The 21,539-nt window shown below is 41.6% G+C and overlaps 1 protein-coding gene across 2 annotated transcripts in view; it reads right to left on the reverse strand.

The window, feature by feature from the left end:
• vwa8 (von Willebrand factor A domain containing 8) overlaps positions 1-21,539 on the reverse strand; it is a 76,292-nt gene that overhangs the window by 14,735 nt on the left and 40,018 nt on the right. For both annotated transcript variants that reach the window (XM_086051806.1, XM_086051805.1), the window contains 13 exons: positions 20,683-20,791; positions 20,026-20,164; positions 19,127-19,314; positions 14,026-14,145; positions 13,838-13,902; positions 13,621-13,746; positions 12,280-12,392; positions 11,299-11,450; positions 11,015-11,219; positions 10,858-10,939; positions 9,667-9,871; positions 1,641-1,749; positions 548-704 (listed from right to left, as the gene is read on the reverse strand). In XM_086051806.1, coding sequence (XP_085907932.1) covers positions 548-704; positions 1,641-1,749; positions 9,667-9,871; positions 10,858-10,939; positions 11,015-11,219; positions 11,299-11,450; positions 12,280-12,392; positions 13,621-13,746; positions 13,838-13,902; positions 14,026-14,145; positions 19,127-19,314; positions 20,026-20,164; positions 20,683-20,791 — 1,770 coding nt within the window. The remainder of the gene's footprint in view (positions 1-547; positions 705-1,640; positions 1,750-9,666; positions 9,872-10,857; positions 10,940-11,014; positions 11,220-11,298; positions 11,451-12,279; positions 12,393-13,620; positions 13,747-13,837; positions 13,903-14,025; positions 14,146-19,126; positions 19,315-20,025; positions 20,165-20,682; positions 20,792-21,539) is intronic.

A 21,539-nucleotide genomic window follows, 5' to 3' on the forward strand; every position in this document is an offset into this window, starting at 1 on the left:
GACCAATCACATACACTGTGACTCCTTCTACATGACGTGGCGCAGCCAATCAATTCAGAATAGCTTTGCGAGTGTGACAAGTTGGTGAGTAGAGTCAGGCAAGCGTTGAGGAAGAATGTGCAGTGTAAAGAAAATGATGCTATCGAGCAATGATTCTCAACCAGTGTGTCGTGGCACATTAGTGTGCCGTGAGAGATTATCAACAGTGCTGCGGGAAATTATCCAATGTCGATTATTTTGACCAACAAATTGAATAGTTTCTAATAACTTTTTTTGTTAATTTATCCATGCCAACCACATATAATAACAGGCAAAACAATGAGATGCTCTTCCACTAGATGACTGGAGGTACATAATTAACATGTACTTTTTGTGAATCATTTTGCTAAGTGGTGTGCCACGAATTTTTTTTTCACTGTGAAATATGTGCCATGGCTCCATTAAGTGTGAGAAACACTATTATAGAGGTTTTGTTGTTATTTCCATGATATATTAAATTACCTTTTATATTTATAATTAATTTACGTATTATTCCAATGTGACCAACCTGTCTTTGAAAGCTTTTTCCGCCATTTCTCGTGCAGCTCTGCGCACCTCCTCTGGGACGGCATCCTTCTCTGCCTGGGAAACCTGGAACACCTTGTGTCCCGCATCCAAGCGATACGGGCCCCCTTTCCCACCCAGCCCTGCAGTGTCTCGACCGCCTACAGGGAAACATCACAAAAGAGAATCAGGCCAAGACCTTTCTTTTTGCACAGTAAGAGTGTTCATGCACCTCAATATCACAGTTCAGGCATTCAACCAAATGTCCTTAATATATTTGGGATGGCACATTGGTGCTTGTGGGCAGGACAACTGCCTCACTGTAAGAATAATAATGTCTATCATGATTCGTGTCTTAGATTATTCAGGATTAGGCTTGTTAACTTTATCAGCTTGTGGGTTTAGCTTTAGCTTTTTCCATATCTAGGCCCAACTTGCTTGGTATGCTTTGCTTCCACATATGTATGATAATGGCTCTCACACGCACCCACACGCCCACACACACACACACACCCACACACCCGCCCCCCCCACACACGCACACCGCCCCCCCTTGTCAAGTGTAGTAAGACAAAGTTAGTCTTTAAAACTGTGAGACAGAGTTAGTCTTTAAAACTGTGTAGGTCTTGAGAATACTAGTCCCTATCGAGGCAAGACAAAGTGATTCTATAAAACTGTTAGGGCAACGTGCCCTGTACGTACTAATTTCCGTGATAAAACGCTGCTAAAAGTGTGACTGTGTAAACTGTGTGAGTGGATATAAACAGCATTGTAAGTGACAACTTTGCACAATTATTCTATCACTCACAGCTAGAGGTTCTAGATTTGAATCTCAGCACATGTCCTCTGAGAGAAATTTGCATTTTCTACCTGCCCTTGTATGGGTTTTCTCAGGGTACTCTTGCTTCTTCCCAAACTCCCAAAACAAGTTAGGTCGATTGAAGACTCTAAATTGCCCATAGGTGAAAATTTATTCTTAATATGAATTTGTATACATCATTTTGTATTGAACATAATAATGCTGCGAAATTAGTTTGGTGTGAAAACATCAATACAGTAATCGCATTACTGTGTGCATGAGAGCCTCGGCTTGTCACCTGTGCCACCTGCCCACTGGTTTCCGCCCACATGGGGTGCATTGTTAGCATCCACCTTGCCGTGTTTTGGGGCAGAGACATCCAAGCCGCTGTCTCTCTGGATGGTAATCTAAAAGAAAGAAAACAACAAAGAACAGCTGAATCAAAAATCCAGTCTTTAAAAAGATTAAGAATTAGAGTTGTAAACCAAAACAATGTCTCGCACTGGGCATATCGTAGATTTTAAGAAGGTTATAAACAAAGAAAATGTGAAATGTAAAACTCACTTCTTTTACACAGAGATAGTGTGATTGTGAACAAGCCCTGCTGCAAACAACAAAAAATCCAGATTAATTGATGCTATTTCTGCACCACGGCCATTTCCACACTTTACTTTTACACAGAACCCACTAAAGGTGGAATATTGCCACAACCGGGGCCCTTTTACACAGAGACACATTCTAATGCAATAACATAATTAAATGACGAGGGATGCTCCAATTGATCGGGCACAGATGATGATCGGCCGATTTTCGTGAAAAATGACGTGATCGGAATATTCGATCAAAGCCTTTTATTGCCGATCAAAACATCCGATCACCTGCAGCGCAGGCTTGGCTTCCGCGAGCCGAAATGGCAAAAAAGTTGATTTGTTTAATACGTGACGACGTTCCTCCATCCAAAAGCATCACCTGCGCCGCCCTGCATGCAACCGCGCTCGCCCGCGCGAGCTACATTGACTCCATTTCAAACGCGCCGCCAGAAAGGCTCCCTAACGCAGCCGCACCTCCGCTGCGAGCAGAGGGGAAGGACGCAACACAAGGCTGCGAAGCATGAGCTACGGGTGATAAGATGTTTTGTTCGGCAATAAAAGGCTTTGATCGAATATTCCGACCACCGCAGTTGGTGTGAACATAGCATTGTCTGCTGTGTGTGTGGAGTTTGCGTCTTGTAATACTGTATATGCCATGAAAAGGTACCTCGTGCGGGGAGCATGGCCAAAAGTTTCAACACAACCAACTGAATCCGACATTTGAAGAACAAGCAATTGGGAGACTATGGTGAGTTTACGAGGCTCACTGCATTGAATAAAGTCAAGGTGGACACAGCGCAGTATAAGTGGCATTATTGCCACAGGGAGATTAAAAGATTAACATTTTTCTCGTTGACAAATGAGGAGATAGTTTGTCTATGCACAAGACAATAAAGTTCCTGAGTCATTGAATAGTTTATTCAAGTGAAACCTGCATGTGACTATATTTTCTACTTTGATTACCATATTTTCCAGACTATAAATCACACATTTTTTTCATAGTTTGGCTGGGGGTGCGACTTATACTCTGAAGCGACTTATGTGTGAAATTATTAACACATTACTGTCATGGATAGTGCTGACTTGTGACTTATGTTTTGCCTCCCTCTGCAGGCGCTTAAGCGCTAAAGCGCAGAGGGAGACAAAACAACATAAATACAAGTCAGCACTAACAAGCCATGACAATTACTTATCATATCATTTCACATGTTATTGTAACCAACATAAAGAAACATAAGATACATCCTAAAAGCTATTAGAATGCATGAATAATTTAAACGGTTAAAGTCTCATGTTTTGTTAAACTAACAGGCCTTGCTAGTCGAGGAAGCCATCTTATCCAAATAGGTAAACATCCACAAACAAACTCCACTGACTGCAGGTGTGCAGCGAAGTTGCCTGTTTATATTGTGAAACTGCACAAGAAACAGAAAATACTATCAATCTATGCATTACATACACATGTATTTTCATAGACATGAACAAGATGAGCCAATGCTAACGATTGGCGATCGCGATTAGCATTAGCGATAGTGATTAGTATGCTGAGTCAACAACCTACAATCATCCACAATTCAGCTCGTATATAAATGTCATTACACACAACTGTCTAAGTTAGTTTCAGACGATGGTTGAACAAGAATAAACCATAAACAGGCAGACATGCTAACGATTAGCAACCGCGATTAGCATTAGTGATAGCGATTAGTATGTTCAGTCAATAACACAATACAATCAGCCACAATTCAGCTCCTATATAAATGTTGCATGGTCATTACCGGTACACACAATTGTCTAAGTTACTTACAGACGATGATGGAATAAGAATGAACCACAAATAGGCAGTTGCCTGCCTCTGGCTGGGGTATTGCATCATGCAGCCACACACGTAAGGAGGAGCACACTCAGCAGAGAGGAGAGGAAGACATAATTACGACCGAAAACATAAATACTTTTGGAGGCTTGGAAACATTCTACATGAATAAAAGACTTTCTTGTATGCTACATGTAGCATCGTAGCTTGGTGGAAATGATGTGTACTAAGCGCACAATTTCCTCCCAAAATGCGTCTTATACTCCAGTGCGACTTGTATATGATTTTTCCTCTTTATTATTCATTTTATGGCTGGTGCGACTTGTACTCCGGAGCGATTTATAGTCCGGAAAATACGGTGTATTCTGAACCATGCAATGTTTAGGTGGCATGTTATTTATTTGACTTTTTGCATAATTAAGTCTTTTGAGACTGTTGAATATTTTGATCTGTTAAAAATTGTGTTCCTAAAAGGTGGTAAATAGAAGATTTTCAATTATCTTTGTGACTGAGTAATTGTTGAATTGTGCCAGCAACGGTTTAGTATTTCTTCATGCTTTTGAAAACATTTTTGTCAAAATTACGGCAATAATATGGCTGTTTTTTTGTACAGATAATATTGCATAATAGCAGTCACCATAAATAAATGGAAAAATATACAGATATTCCATACTCCATACATATGTAATTGGGTCCCTACTACCGTTATTGTGGAATTCCCTTACATAAAGACAGAATGTGAGTTATTATCTTGACTGTTTTTGCTGGGCTTGACACGATACCCGGCTTATCACGACAGCGCAGCTACATACTATCTGTTTCAAAACGCCGCGCCTTTAACGAATAGCCTGTGAGACTCCGTATCATCGCTGTATCAGCAGAGCTTGCTATATTTAGCACAGATTACCGGGTCAATCGGTATGTATAAGAATGAGATTATACAGAGGAGATTGTATGAATAGGCTTGTCTCACTGTCCTTTATTTGTCATTGTAACTACAGCACTTTTGAATATCCATGCTCACTGAGGCAATCCTACTGTGAATGTTTGAATTAATTTGAATGGGGTGCAGTGGCATTTCGCACAGGCAGTCATGCAGTCCTCCTCACAAATGTATTTTATACTTAATACTAAGTGGGATTCACTTCCTTTTAATGACTGTATGACTGTTTTATGACAACAACGAAAAAAAGAAAGGATTGTAGCCTAGGGCGGCACTGTGGTCGAATGGTTAGCACATCCGCCTCACAGTTCAGAGGTTGTGGGTTCGATCCCGGCTCCGGCCCTGGAGTTTGCATGTTTTCCCCGTTCCTGCGTGGGTTTTCTCCGGGTACTCCGGTTTCCTCCCACATTCCAAAAAAACATGCATGGTAAGTTAATTGGACACTCTAAATTGCCCCTAGGTGTGATTGTGAGTGCGGATGTTTGTTTGTCTCTGTGTGCCCTGCGATTGGCTGGCAACCGATTCAGGGTGTCCCCCGCCTACTGCCTGAAGACAGCTGGGATAAGCTCCAGCACGCCTGCGACCCTTGTGAGAATAAGCGAAAAAGATACTAGATGGATGGATTGTAGACTATGATTTCTGCCAAGCAACATGTGTGATGTGTTTTATAATAAATGATTATCAATTTATTGCTGCTTTCACCACATTACACAGATTAGCCAGGACAGAGACAGGTGCCACAATGTTGCATTAAGCTTCATTTTTTTTCTGATGTTGTGCACTCAGAGGGGGATGTTCCCCTCTCAGCAGGTGTCATAGATGTGCCTCATCTCCATCATATGATCTGTCTGCTGCCATGTCCATTTACAGTATTTGAGTGATGTATGAACATGAGCTTTGCTGCACACATGCCTGCCTTGATGAACAGGAATGCTTGCAGTTGGCTTGACGCAGTGGTTATGAACGCGATTATGATCACCTGAGACACACGCACACACGCACACACACACACTTCTCTGCCAGATCACCAGACTTGCCTCCATCCACCTGCCACACCTATCAAGAGTCAAGTCGTGTTCATTCACTCTAAAAACAGTTGGTTTAAATATAACACAATTTGGGGTAAAAAATTGACTGATCTACTACTTGGGTCAATATGACCCCACTTTCTAGGTTGTATTTGCAGAACAACCGCCCACAATTGTCTGTTTTGTACAAAACAACACACGAAGGTGGGTTAAATTGACCCAATTAGTGGATCGGTCCATTTTTTACCCAAAATTGTGTTATTTTTAACCCAACTGTTTTTAGAGTGTTCATTTTAGGGGGGCTCTGTTTCGGAATGCAGGCATGGGGCGTCAATGGGCTTATGGGAAACGGGGTGACTAATGCTATCCCTTTGGGTTTAGGGAAGGCGTGCGTCATAGGAACATTTAAGTCACACCATGGCATGCAAGGTCACATGACTTCCATGTCTACCACAACCATCCGTTTCTTGCCATGGTGAAAATGGCACATACTGATTAGATTTACAGATCTGCAAATTAATGGGAAGAATAAAAGTGTCAACCCCCCAAAATTATTTGGAATAATGTTCTACGTGCATTCACAGGTGTAAACATGGCACTTTGATTACAATTGCGTTTGTGGAATGAGTTAAACAGCAAAATCCACCCGTTTTTAGCCATCTCACGGGGCAGCCATTTTGTCACTTTTGTCGACTGAAAATGACACCACAAGTTGCTCAGGACTCAGGGAACAACCAATCATGGGTGGATTTTACTACTTAACACATATACCACAAACACAATATCAATCAGAATGCCGTTTTTAAACTAGTGGGGCTGCATAGAACATATTATTTTAAAGAAAATTTTGGGGTTGTCTTCTGCTTTAATTAAAGCAGAAGTCAACGCAAAAATTTTTCAAGAATATGTTCTATGCAAGCCCACTAGTTGAAACAAGGCATTCTGATAAATATTGCGTTTGTGGAATAAGTGTTAATCCACTTGTTTTTAGCCATCTCTGGGGGCGGCCATTTTGTCTTCTGTCGACTGAAAATGACATCACAACTGCTTACAACGACCAATCACGGCTGACCTGTTTTCTGAATCTGAGCCGTGATTGGCCAGAGACGGCTAAAAACGAGTGCATTTTGCTGCTTAATTTATATTTCACGAACAAAAAGTTAATCAGAATGCTGTGTTTCAACTAGTGGGCCTGCTGGGAACAGATTCTTGAAAAAAATATGTTTGGGTTGACTTCCGCTTTAAGGTTTAATGGCGGTGAGAGTTTGAACCTGAAACTAATTATTTCTATAACCATTATTTACTTGGGAAAAATTGCCAATAACAGCATTTGGCACCTGTATCACATCATGGATTGCTCAAGATTCAAATGTTTTTGAAGTCTGGTCTAAGAGCGTTAAAGCATCTCTTTGAAAAATGAAACATTTTTCAGAACAGTATGTGAAGTGTAAGCAGGCAGTCTGGTATTGAGGTGAGGGATGTAAACGGTGTGGTGAGAAGTATATAGAGAGTCTATGTTATTCACATACAGTAGAGCCAATGTTATTTGTCCTGAGCCAACAGCAAGTACAGTGACTGTCTTGTCTGCAGTATACGTGGTGTGCCCCCATCAAAGAAGTAGTGAGTATTGAGGAATCTCTGTGTGTTTGCCCGTGTGTATGTTACAGGTGTGCTTTTTGTGTGTGTGTTTACTACTTTGTTCTTGAAGGCTATTTTTGATTTTCCACCTTTTCAGCAATCAAATTTTGTTACGCCTTGGGTACTTTATTTTGTACATGTTTAAACCTATTTGGATTTATGCATCACACTTAATCATGCCTCAGGTCCTTCACTTTGTCAATGTGTACCTCCATGTTGATTTTAATAGCATCCCTTTTAGGCAACAAACTTCCCTTATTCTCAGATGCTTCGCTTTGTTCTTGTTTACTTCCTATTACTATTTTTTGTTATTCGTCAGGTGAGTAGCTTTGTGCTTGTTCACTTGTATTTTCATTTTTACAAGCGACCTGTTTGGGCATCAAATGTATTTTTCAGGTGCTTTCTTTGTTTGTGTTTACAGTATAGCTGACCATTGTATATCTGCGGTTAGGCACGTGCAGATTTGCATATTCGCTGATTTTTAAACATTTTCCGATATTTAAAAAACATATATTTCGTGCTCTCATTTTCCTACCGTTCTTGTAAAATGTATCATTGTTTTTTTGAAGACCATCCAATGCTGCGCTTTCAAAAGGTGTCAATTTTGAGAGAATTTTCACCATTCGTGGGCCGGCCTTGTGCTTAACTTTGACTGTACTTCCTATTTTCACTTTTACAGCAGCCCGTTTAGGTATCCAACAAGATGGCCCCCACTGAATTGCACCACTTGTTGGCTGCTGCAAAGAGTTTAAATGAATTATGCCATGATGGATGCCTATTACATTTCCTCGCCTGTTGCAACCTGATCCCCTATAAATGTCCTCATATATGAAATAGTTATGTACATTCATACAGGAATTGTAAATATTTACACATTTGCACTTCTGGTTAGATGCTTAGATATTAGGTGCATTTCATTGGCTGTACAACATACCTGAGTCTCCTGCACAATGATTATAACGTAGACTCTAATCACTAAATATAACCACCAGAGTATAACATATGCTAGAAGCAATCACTCCCATCTGTGTTCAGACAGTGTTGCGTGCATGTGGAAGTCGATATTATCTGAAGAATGTGTCTGTCTGTGCTCTGCAATGTGGGCGCCTCCACAATGCCGCCTCAGTCTACAGATCAATATAGCAAGGGTCATAGCGCTTGCATCATCACCACAAAGCCCTCCCATTCATTAATGCCAGTAAGCCCACCAGCTCATACATTTTGGGGGAGCTGGGTCAGGAAACAATCCAAATCAGGAATGTTTCCAGTGGATATTGTCTAAGAATCTTTCTCAGAGCTAAATCTAGCAGGCCCATTCGCAAAATAGCACTGCCACCCAGTGGTATTAAGTGACAATGCAGGATACCTGCTGTTATGACTGTGGTACCCAGTGGTGGGGATGGTGCCCAAGTAAGAATACTATTACTTATTTTAGAATATGACTCGCGATTATCTCTGCTTCTGGTGCACCTTTATCACACTTTTTCTTTTCACTCAATTCTATGTTAACATGCTTGGATACAGCATAGTGTCAACAACCAGCTTCTTTAGCAGTGACCTTTTGTGGCTCAGCCTCCTTGTGAAGCGCGTCGATGATCGTCTTCTGGACATTTGTCTTCTCCCTGATGTGAAGCCTACTGAGAGACCGTTTACAGGCTCAGGAAACATTTGCAGATGTGTGTGTCATCTTCCACACCGCTTATCCTGTACTGGGTTGCGGGGAGGTGCTGGAGCCTATTCCAGCTGACTATGGGCGAAAGGCAGACTACACCCTGAACTGGTCGCCAGACAGTCGCAGGGCACACACACAGACACAGTTACTGAGTGGGATCCGATCCCACGGTGCCCACACACAACTCAGGCCAGTGTACCGCTACACCGTCAGCGACCCACATTTGCAGATGTTTTGAGTGAATGAGCTTATTAGGGTGTGACACCATGAGCTTCCAATAGAAGTTTTTCATAATATCAACATTTTTTGAGACACTGAATTTGGGGTTTTCTTTATCTTTAAGCCACAAGCATCAAAACTACAAGAAACAAAGGCTTGATATATTTCATACATGTGCAATGATTTTACATAATACATGAGTTCTACTTTCTGCAACGACTGATGAAAAATATTGAACTTTTTCATAATATTATAGTTTTTTTTATTTCTATAAATACCTATACATGAGTCTTGCTCATAACTAAAAATGTTGGCTCAAACAAAATAAAAAATAAAAATAAAATATAGACCAAACTACCCCTCATAACTTGAAAATCTCATATATTTAGGTACTCCTAAGTCAAGGTACCACTGTATTTACCTGCACAGGCCTGCCATCCTCAGAGCCAATCATGTTCCTCCACTCCATCAGTGATCGCTGTAGCGTGTCCAATCCCGTTTCCCAGAGTCGCACGTAGCCGCCCATGTCCACTGTGACCACGCCGCCAGTGTTGAGCGGCGCCATGAGGACATCCGTCTCTGACATCTTGGACAGCCAACTTGTGTAGGGTGACACGGACATTGACCTGCCACCAATGACAGTTGTAGAGGAAAGGGAATTTGGTCATACATTATAATGTCCAGAGCTGGGCATACTGTCTGTGGGACGGACTGGTCCGTCTATCCGCCTATGACGGACGCCTGTTTTGCTGACGGTTGACAAATGACGGGAACAATTTTAAAATACATGGACTAAGCATAGTCGTAAACCCATGTATTTAACCCGTCTTTCATCTGTAGTCCGTCTTTAGTCTAATTTTCGCTGCGAGGCTTCGATGGCTACGGCGAGTACAGCAAGGAACAATAGTGACTTGTTGTTACTTGTGGGACATATTTGAGTGATGTGAACAGGCTTCCATGGCACAAAGAGTCACTGTCAGTCTCTCTTTCTGTTCAAATATTGGCCAGCGGGGGCGGGTAGGGTGGCTCGGGGGGGAGGGGGTTCCTATGAAAGTTTGCCGCTGATGGAAGCCTGTTTAAAATCAGAGGCGGACCGGCCTATAGGCGGGTACTATATATATATATATACATATATATATACATATATATATGCAACTTCGCTGCACACCTGGAGTCAGTGGAGTTTGTTTGTGAATGTTTAGCTGTTTGGATAAGCTGGCTTCCTCGACGAGCAAGGCCTGTTAGCTGAACAAAACATTAGACTTTAACCGTTTAAATTATTCATGCGTTTTAATAGCTTTTAGGATGTATCTTATGTTCCTTTATGTTGGTTACAATAACATGTGAAATGATATAGAAGTAATTGTCATGACTTGTTTGTGCTGACTTGTATTTATGTTGTTTTGTCTCCCTCTGCAGGCGCTTTAGCGCTAAAGCGCCTGAAGAGGGAGGTAAAACAACATAAATACAAGTCAGCTCTAACAATCCATGACAGTACTGTGTTAATAATTTCACACATAAGTCGTTCCAGAGTATAAATCGCACCCCCGGCCAAACTATGGGGAAAAAGTGCGACTTATAGTCCGGAAAATATGGGAGGTCTCTTACTTACCTTGGGACAGGAATATATTTGACTTTTTTAGAGTTGAGATCAGTCACTTCCAGGTAGGCTGCTGTCATTGGAGGGGTGACATCTGAGGGCAAAAAAGTAAGTCGTTACATTGGCATGTCAGACACTGTCGTTCAAAAACACTGTAAACTCAAATAACCTTTTGGGTAGATCTCCTTCAGGGGCACCTTGCTCGGCGGAAGGGCCCGGACCACCTGATTGGCTGACAGCAGACTCACACAATTGCTCTGTTTGGGTGCAGCAGTCCGTAGGCCACCTTGGAGGAACATGTGGGCGCCACCGTTGCTGCTCTTCATCTCTGATAGGTCGACTGCCCTCTTAAAGCTGTACACCTCATTGGGAGACTGGAACAGACATACAACATCACACCAAAGGATGCTCATCGATATTATTTTAGATATTTGTCATGTGTTTCATGGTCACCATGAGGTCCGGAAAGCCCACAATGACTTGCGCAAAGGTGCTTGTGTCAGCCATGACACGATTCGGGGAGACAATCTTTTGGCTGAGGGCGGAGCTGAGATTCTCGTTGGGAAGCTGATCACATGACAGCATCTGGGGTATGGACACAATATCTGACAGAGCAGAAGATGGGAAATATAAGTGAGGAATGCTGCTTTGAGCTTACTGTGTCTCAGTTATTTCTTTTGAGAAAAGTTTGACATGAGCGTTGGAAGGGGTTGACTAATTCGTAGCGTCTGCAACCTTTAATTCCAGCCCGGTGAAGAAAAAGGAATGGTAGGCCGTGCATTTTTTTAAGCAGGATTTGCATTTTTCTTTGAGAACTGCTTCACATCTGAGTTGCATGTAGTCAAAACACGAAGATAACAGTATTAAAGGGGTTATCCCCTTACAAAAAGTGAAGTGGAGTTAAAATTCATGGCACCTGTGAATCATATGAAACCTTTATACTTTGTAAAAAAAAAAAACCAAAAAACAAATACATTTAAAAATATTAATAATTATTTATGATGATTACACCAGACAACTTTTAATCTCGCACACCACTTGGCAGGCAGCTGCATACCATCCATTTGGGAAATCCTGCTCTAACTAGACATAAGGCACTCCTTTGATGTCAGGCCTATCAATCACACTAAGCATCCACTTAATTTGAGCTTCCAACATTACAATGAATCATGACCATCTACAATGCATGTTTGACATTTTGTTTCCGGTAACAATGAGAATCAGCAGCAACACACATCCACAGTGTTTTTTTGTTGTGGAGAGATGAGCTAAGAGGTCTGGTCAAGGCCATTCAAGTCTATTTGTTTGTCTGGCTGCTGTTATTGCGAACACACCTGCGCAAAGAGGCAGAGTGCAGCATGGATAGAGACATAATAGCTTCTTTAAGCTTCTTTTATTTTCATTCCAGCAGACCAGATGTGTTAATAAACTGACCTGCGCTGGTGGCCCCGTGGCCTGAGCTGACGGCGTCCTCGCTGATGCTGTGCAGCTGGCACACGCCTGCGTCCTCTGCCCCCATGTGCATGGGCTTGGTCAGCAGGTACTTCCTGTTTAAGGTTGTTTGCAGAGGGAGACAGACATTGAAATGACTTCTTTGTATAATGTATCTTTTGGGAGATAAATGCCATACAGTGACCCCATTTATTTCATGGGATATATTCCATGCTCTCCCACAATAGATGAAAATCAATGATATACAGCAGAGTGATTATGTAAAAAACAAACATTGTATAGTTTCGCCCCTCCCACATGCTTTAAACACATTTCACTTATTAAAACTAACTTAAACACACAAATAATTAACTCCAAGCATAACATGTAAAACAATATTGTAGGTATTGGAGTGTATGTGTTCATGCATATGCCTTTAAGAGGTGGGGCCTGGTGGAGTGGCATAAGTCGGCGAGTATGCTTTGGCTGACAGCAGCCTCAGCACCAAGCCCCCCCAAACCCCGTCTACCTAAATTTTGTATTTACTGGCAAGCTTATGTGGCATCCGGCTGTGATTAAAAGGCATCAAGTTGGGAAAAGTTCAGTCCGCACTGCCATCCCCTCACGTCGCAACAAATATTTTGGGGGGGGCATCAAAAATGACCCCAGGCAACCACTGTGCTTTGCACGTCACTGTCAGCCAGCGAAAAAGGGGCCTCGCTATTACATTTTGATCTTTTTTTTCACAATTTAGGCATATGAGGAACAGAGTCTCATCAATGTTGCTAACTTAGAACTTTAGTGCGATTATAAAAAAAAAAAGTGATTAACATGGTGGTCGTCCTGGAGACTTCTGGAGACTCTGAGTCTCCATCGACAAAAAGGATGTCCCCAAACTTTTAATGAATGGCACCACAACTTCTTTGTACAATGGAATTTTGGGCGAAAATTTAAATAAGTCAAATTCATGTGAAATTGACATGATGAGTTTGCAAGTTTTAAGTAAGTTAAAACAAACAAACAAACAAACAAACAACAAACAAGCACAATTTCCATGGGAATTTATGAGGATTTGCTGGAATAAATGTGAACTACCAGGAATAAATTATGATAAAAAAATAAAAATAAAACAATCTTAGTTTAAGAACCCAAACTTCATAAACACAAATAGCTATATTATTGTGACAGTGACAATGCTAAACCTCTTGTAAATTTCACCACGACTTCCGTTAAATGACTCAAATTAATCGGGCAACTCCAGTTTGTGCTTTATAATTTCAGCATACATTGCAATTCAATGCGAGTTTACACAAAAATAATCCTAAAATTGAAGTTGTCACATACTTGTCGCTGTTGCTCTCCACCAGCAGCCAGCGGTCCTCTGCCACCAGGAAGACAGACTTGAGGTTGATGGGCAGGGAGATGGTGTGAACCTGGCCCTCCAGCACATCAAGCACCTCCAGCTGGTTGCTGTAGTTGCAAACAAACACCTAGCTAAGCATCTTCAAAAACACAGTATAGCAGATTAGAATATGTTGCGTGGCAAAGGGTATCATCTAACCCGTCTTCCTTGAAGAAGAGCAGCCAGTTCTTGTGGGCGAAGTCGCGGCACATTTTATACTCTCCCTACAAAACAAATATTTGTGCACCTTCAGACATTTCAAAATGATGCATTACACATCAGACAATACACACTTAGTTAATCATAATTGTCTACATGATGAGGATGGTTTGCGACTCAGCACTGGCCTGTGGTTCTTTACTGCTCCACCAATTAGAAGCCCTGCTGGGGGGCTGCTCGCTGTCCGATGACAACATCAGTCTCCGCACTTCGCCCGTGACCATGTCCATGTGTAGCACCGTGTTGCTCTGATTGAATAAAGGGAAAGGACGCTTAGATACACTGTTGCTCCAGAAAGCAGATTTAAGTGTTATGTAAATAGACAACCAATATTTTGACACCGTGAACAATTTCAATGTATAGACATATTGTGCTGTCACTATCAAATATTTTTAGAATCGATCACTCTATCAATTACTCTATCGATTAATCGGGTAAAATTTTATTTTGCATTAAAGTGTATGACAGAACCATTTTTTCCAGATTACTGTTATGTATCAACCAATTATTATTAGACGGACGGACGTGACGGAATTGGACCCAAAAGCAGACATGAGACAAAAATGTCAGTAAAAGTCTTTATATGAAAAAATTCAGAGTAAGGCAGAGCATGGCATCAAAGGCAAAACGTTCTGACAATGTGTAAGTGAGTAACTCCAGTTTACAAACAGAAAAAACACACCCAACACTTTGTGACCAAATAAAGGACAAAGCGACTAGCAATATAAAGGAGGGAATGACCCAAACCCAGACACAGTATTATAACAGGACACCTGTTTTACTGACGCTTAATGAATGACGTCACACAAAAATGACGGAATAAACACTGACAGAAGTGGATTTTCGTACGTCAGAGTAATCGCCACTAACTGCAAAACGTTTTGCTGACCTTTTTTTTGAGGACCGACTGACAGACCAATGGATTCTGACGGATTAACTGACAGACTTAACTGACGGACTCGTATTTTTGATATGTTCCAGTCAGGTTATAAAGCCTTGCATAGCACAGAGTCTGCACTTTTAAAGGTTTTTAAAGATCTCTTTTTAATAACTGATTCTGGTTCTTCGGCCATTTTAGTGCTTTTAGACTTGACAGCAGCTTTTGACACAGTTGACCATACGATTCTTTTAAATCGCCTGCATGACTGTGTAAGGGTCAGGGGGACTGCTTTAGACTGGTTCAGGTCATACCTCAGTGGGAGGTCCTTCTCTGTTGGGCTGGGGGACTCCTCCTCGGCATCTACCCCATTGTGTTGTGGAGTCCCTCAGGGTTCGCTTTTAGGCCCAGTTCTTTTTACACTTTTACATCTCCTCCCATTGAGTCAAATTTTCAAAAAACACAGCATCTCATACCATTTTTATGCAGATGAGTGTCAGATTTACTTGCCCATTTCAAAAACAACTAGAAACCCCCTGGAACCCCTACATGCCTGCCTGAGTGACATCAGGGTGTGGTTGGCCCAAAACTTCCTGTCGTAATGAGGGCAAAACTGAGGTTGTGAGGTTTGGCCCAACTGATCCATTGTTGGACTTGGGCCCCCAAAGAGACTATGTTTGGCCCTAAGCCACCAATCTTGGTGTCACTATGTACAGTGATTTCAAATTACATAGACAGATTAAACACAGTCGTTCGGTCAGGTTTTTTTCATATTCATCTTTTATCGAAGGTTAAACAATTTTTATCTTTTGTGCATTTTGCGCGGGTTGTGCATGCTTTTATTTCATGTCGTCTAGACTACTGTAATTATTTTTATTATGGAATTTCCCGAAAAGTACTTTCACGCTTACAGATAGTCCAGAACTCTGATGCATGCCTTTTAACCAGAGCCAAAAAACGAGATCATATTACACCAATTCTTGCATCTTTGCATTGGTTTCCAGTTACTTTTAGAATAGATTTTAAGATTTTATTTGTTGTTTTTAAAGCTTTGCATGGACGGGTCCCAAACTATATTGCTGACCTCATTAAGGTTTACAGTCCAGCGCGCGTTTTGAGGTCTGGGGGCCAGTACCTTCTTGTGGAGACGAAGACGAACCTTAAAACCCGGGGAGAAAGGGCTTTTTCAGTGGTTGGCCCCAGACTCTGGAACTCTGGAATAATTGCTCTTTTAAAGCTAACTTTATGAAGTAATTTGAATTGATGTACCTACACAGTATGACTGACATGTTCTTTGGGACATTTTCAATGAAGCAACCTACAGAGGGTGCTCCAGAACTGAAAATGAATATTTTGTTAGCGGATAAGAGGGTGCTGTGTCTTTGTTAACTTCAATTCAGTCTCTACAGTATTTACAAACATATCTTGTTTTCATGTATTTGTTTTAGATTTCAGATTACAATTGTGTGTGTGTGTGGGGGGGGGGCACGTGTGCTATCCAGTGTGTGCATATTACCCGGCATCTGTGTGTGTGTGTGTGCGTGTGTGCATGTGCGTGGTAAAACAGCTTCATGGCTTTCATCTGCGACCCACCAGGCTTCATCGTCATCTTCAGTTGGGTTTGATTTGATTTGGGAACCACAGGGGCGCAGCCATGATACTAATGCTTTCCTTACGACATTCCTGGCACACACACACACAGGCGTGCACACAAGCGACTATTCGGCAAAAGTGAACCCCATTTCCTGAAGATAAACATGTACTGTCTAGTCGTGCCTTGGTATAGTACATGAGAGCATAAGTCTGTCCATCTATATCCTGAAAGCACTTACCTCCTATGCTCAAGAGGTTAAATCATTGAACAAATAATGTGTCATCTTCCACACCACTTATCCAGTACAGGGTAGATGCTGGAGCCTATCCCAGCAGACTATGGGCGAAAAGCGGACTATACCCTGAACCGGTCGCCAGCCAGTCGCAGGGCACACACCGACGCCGTCACTGCAGCACTGTCACTTAGAGTATTTTTTTTCCTCTGTACTATGTACAGGCCGAAATGAGTGTTCCTCATATTTTTTATGTAGATGTAGGTTGGTGTGTATACACATGTGTATATACACATGTTGCTGCGTATATCTACATAGGTTTGATTCTAAATGTTTGCCGTCAATGTTATACATTAATGGCCACATTATGCCGCCGCCCCTGTGTGACCTATATCTTTGCTACTGTAACAATGAAAATTTCCCCACTGTGGGATCAATAAAGGCATTCTTATCTTATCTTCTTATCTTGAATGTTGTGAAATCAACAGCCACACTTTTCTGTGCCTAGATACGCAATATACTTGTCTTAACCATAAAATAATGGTAAATTGTCATTAGCTTGTTTACAAAACGCTAACTTGATGCCACTAATGTGCTAATCTATTATATGTAGCGCTACCAGGGCTGTTATTGGTTATTAGTCAGCAGTCATCAGCATCCCAGCAAGGACTCAAAAACTCTTTGAGCATACAGTATGTTTCCGATCTGAAGGCGCTGTGACCTGTGAGTGAACTTTATTTTGTCTGGACCTCTTCATTTCTGGACAGACGTGCTTTGATACATCACAACTGTATTTTTAGAATCCCCCTTCCCCCAATTTGCCTAATATGCAGCAGCTGTAAAAACGCTGTGGGTGGAGAAAGAACTAACATACAACGCATTTGTCTCACACTCAGAGAGATGTTGTCCCGAATTATTGCTCACCATTCTGAGAAACTTGACATAGACAGCGTGTCAAGATTTGATTCGAGTTCATAGTGGTCAGAATGAGGACATGTTATTGTGTTCATTTTCCCGTCTTTGGAGAATCCCCAGATGGGATGTAAAAGTCCTCCAACTGGTTATAGTTTGTGGTCTACTCTTTCTAGGTGGATGTTACCAGGACACTTTTAATAGTTGGTATTCAGCAGAGCTGGGCAGCGACCCTCCGTCCCCGGTTTCCGTCCTGCATATTCAATCGACCCACGTGGTCCAAGTCGGTCGGACTTTACCGATAACGCGTCAAATGCAGGTGCCGCACTCCTGACATGCGGTCGAGTAAGGAAACAATAAAAAATAAAAGGGTGTGGTGACCTTTACTGTCCCACAGACCCAATGACATGTGGCCCATATTCTTTTTATTTCACTAATGACAACGCTGTGCATGTGTGTGTGTCAGTTGCTTTCGTTTAATATTTTTTCTTTGTTTGGTGGCGTGTCTGCTCGTGCTGCACCTGCGTGTGACGTAAATATTATGCAATCGATGCCGATTGGCTGTCGCCGGCGAAGGACGGGCCGGGACCACGTGGGTCGATTGAATATGCAGGATGCAAACCGGGGACGGAGGGTCGCTGCCCAGCTCTGGTATTCAGCTAACATCTATAATGATTGACTGAACCCCTATTGACTTAAATGAACGGCATTGCTACCACAAATTCAACCTGGGTCGCCTGAAATCTTCACCCGATCTCTGACACTAAGACCTTAGTTTTGAGACTGAAGCTGATGCTGTTAGACTGAAGCTACATGTACATCACAAGACTGAGAAGATTTGGAAATGACCATTGGACAATGATCATCTCACACCTGCTTATATTTAGACAAGTTATTGAGTTTTTAGTCACAGCCTTGTCTTAGAGTGAGATTTTACAAAAAATGTGAATTTTGTAAGGTCACTATTTACAGGACCACATACAAGGCTCTTTTAGTTTTTTTTTCCTGACAATGCATTTTTTTCCCCATCGTGCTCTTGGCAAAGTTTCCTATGTCTGGTTTTGATATATATCATCTATTGGTTGTTGGTTGTGTCACGTCACTGCAAAGACTGAAAGACTTGTGATTATATCAAACATGGGAAACATAGGAAAAGAGTGATCTAAAACAGCTGAAATTACCACCTTAGACACTTAATGGTCAAGATGACGGGAGCGTGCTGTGATGCCGGCAAAACTCTAAAACTTCCTTCTGACTTTCAGTTTAAGTCTGAGAGCATTAGACGTTACGACCGTTACTCTCACACTGAGACCCTATCTCTATGCCTATGGCCATATCTGTAAACCCAGAAGACCCCACCTCTAGGACCAAGGAAAATACAAAATGTTTTCTTCTCCCTGGGGGGGAATAGGAGGGGCCTAACAGAAAATTAAGTGGTGCTGCCTTACATCCAAGCTGTAAGACCCATAGCTACACAATTAGGATACTATCTCTATGACAAAGAGATTTTTAAGCCATAGAACAGCTATCTTGCCAGAGTTATTACCCAAGACGAATGACGATAACCATAAAATGAAGGCTAGGTTTTCATCTGTTTTCTTTTTGAGAGCCAACCTGTTGCTCGTGCAGAACCACCTGCCCATCCAATGGAGTTCCCAGGGGGGCCACGGTGACAAAGGGCTGCCAGACACCACTGATGGTCCTAGGGAATATGTCGTAAAGTTCCACACACCGAATGGCCTCTCCACGCTCCTTCATGGAGTAAAGCGTCACTGGGTTGCATGTGGCCACGTACAGAGTGTCTGCAAAGCAAACAGGATGCATCAAAGGCTATGAATCAGATCCTGTGTGATTAGTCAATTGAGTTACAGAAAAGAGAAGGGGCTTTTTGACATGTTTTCCCCCAATTTTAGGGAAAAATGTGACTCCCTGGAAAAGCAATCATGCTGTGATGCTTTGTTTCTGAGAAATCTTGCCTTGATTCCCTTCATTTTGGCACAGCGGATGTCTAAATTCTAAAAATAGCCACAGGGAAGCCAGACCGAGGCATGATTCAATGTGGCAATGAACTACAAATGACGTAATGGAGCGAGAGTCTGTCCCAGCTTAGATTTTAAATATAACAATGTTTTTTGGGGAAAAACGTATTTTCCAAAACTTTTAAGAATACTCATGGCTTTTGAGTACAGATTGCAGACTACCAGAGTAAGTCATTCGAAGAATATTCCAAGGGTGATGATGTGGAAAATGCAGAATTCTCATCTCCTGGTTGCTGCGGAGTAATGAAATCTTGCAATAATTACAAGAGCTGTTATACTTTTAACTTCAATAACTTCAATATAGCATCACACTAAAATTCACTTTGTGTTTAATTTCATTTGAATTAATACCACTCTCTGCTAGGGGCAGCAAAGTATTGTAATAGGGCCTATAAAACAAAACAACAACAAAAACATTTTAGAAAGGTAGAAATTTCCTCGATAGAAAAAGTACCAGAATCAAAGCAATAATACCATCTTTGGTGGTGATGTCGCAAATGATGTTGACTTCATTCATGGGAATCTGCCATTGGGCTTTTTCCTCACTGAAACTCAACGCACGGCTCTCCTGCCTGTTGCAAGGATAGGCCTGAATTCGCAGGTAGACCGGACCCTGGGAAGGTGAGACACACTGTTAGCACAGACAACAACTTCTGTCTTATTCCTGAGCTTTTTTTAATAGTTTGTATACAAATAGTACAGCCTGTAGTGTGTGATTTTAAGCAATCACGTAAATCTGCCAATTTCTAAAAACGTGTTTTTCAGCAAGCTGTTCTATATTTGTTATGTAATAGTGCGGCGGATTTACAAAATAACCATCCGCCCAGAGTTTGACTGCCCTGCCATGAGTAGCTTGGCTGGTTGGACATACAGACCCATTTTCAAACAATGACCAAATTCCAAGTGTATAGTTTTTAAATGATGTGTTAATGTACCACACACACGCGGTGGTGTAGTGTATGAACGCCTGCCTCCTATTTTTCCCCTCACACTCTGGGCTTTGCTTCCACAAGTTGAGGCAAGCAGCCAGCTGCAGCAAACACTTGCCGACGAGAGCCAATATGTCTGATTTGAAAAAAAAAAACCAACAACAAAAAAACCAACAACAAAAAAAAAAGAGACATTATTTACCTTGACGTCAATGTGACGCGTCTCAGAAGGACACAGCAGTTTGCGTCTGGCATTGCCTTGTTGATTTATCGTCCAGAATCCTGTCATCTTGGGTTCCGGCAGGGGCAACCTAAGGTAAAAGATCAAATTGTGACCTGAACTATTCGGTGTTGTGTCAAAATAAGAGTGTGAACCCATATTTATCACAAGGGATGCACTACAGACCGATCCGCAATAGTATTTCTCATATACTGTACTGGTATTTTTACCCTTCCGCCCCCTCTCTGTCCATTTTTAAAACCCAATTGAAGACATTCTTCTCTATTCTTTGGCTTTTGATCCGACGTGAGACTGACGGTTTTCTTCTGCTGTTTTCCGGTGTCTGTTGTATATAGTATTTTGTGTTTTCATTTATTGCTTATTCACTTGTTATATTATTGCTATTTTGTTGTTGTAATGTAAAGTGCTTAGAGAGAGAGAGAGAGAGAGAGAGAGAGAGAGAGAGAGAGAGAGAGAGAGAGAGAGAGAGAGAGAGAGAGAGAGAGAGAGAGAGAGAGAGAGAGAGAGAGAGAGAGAAAAAGAGAGAGTGAATTGATTCAAAATTTGAACTGTAGCAAAAACTAGTGCTGAAAGGTCGGCTACTCATTAAAACTAGTTGGCGAGCACCACACACTGAGTTACAGTTCAATTTAGTTGAGGTAGCTTTTTGATGCTGTTTTCCCTCCTCTTTTCTTTTTTTTTGCATTTTCTAGTTGTATTCTTATGAAGAGACCGTGGAATCGATTTAAGATCATTATTAATAAAGTGACAAATTAAATTGTGTGATAATACTTGTACATTACATAATTCATGAAGGAAAATACTTGTTTCTGCCCCGT

The sequence above is a fragment of the Filicampus tigris genome, chromosome 14 (assembly GCF_054856515.1).
Source record: "Filicampus tigris isolate MCC_2025a chromosome 14, RoL_Ftig_1.0, whole genome shotgun sequence".
NCBI lineage: Eukaryota > Metazoa > Chordata > Actinopteri > Syngnathiformes > Syngnathidae > Filicampus > Filicampus tigris.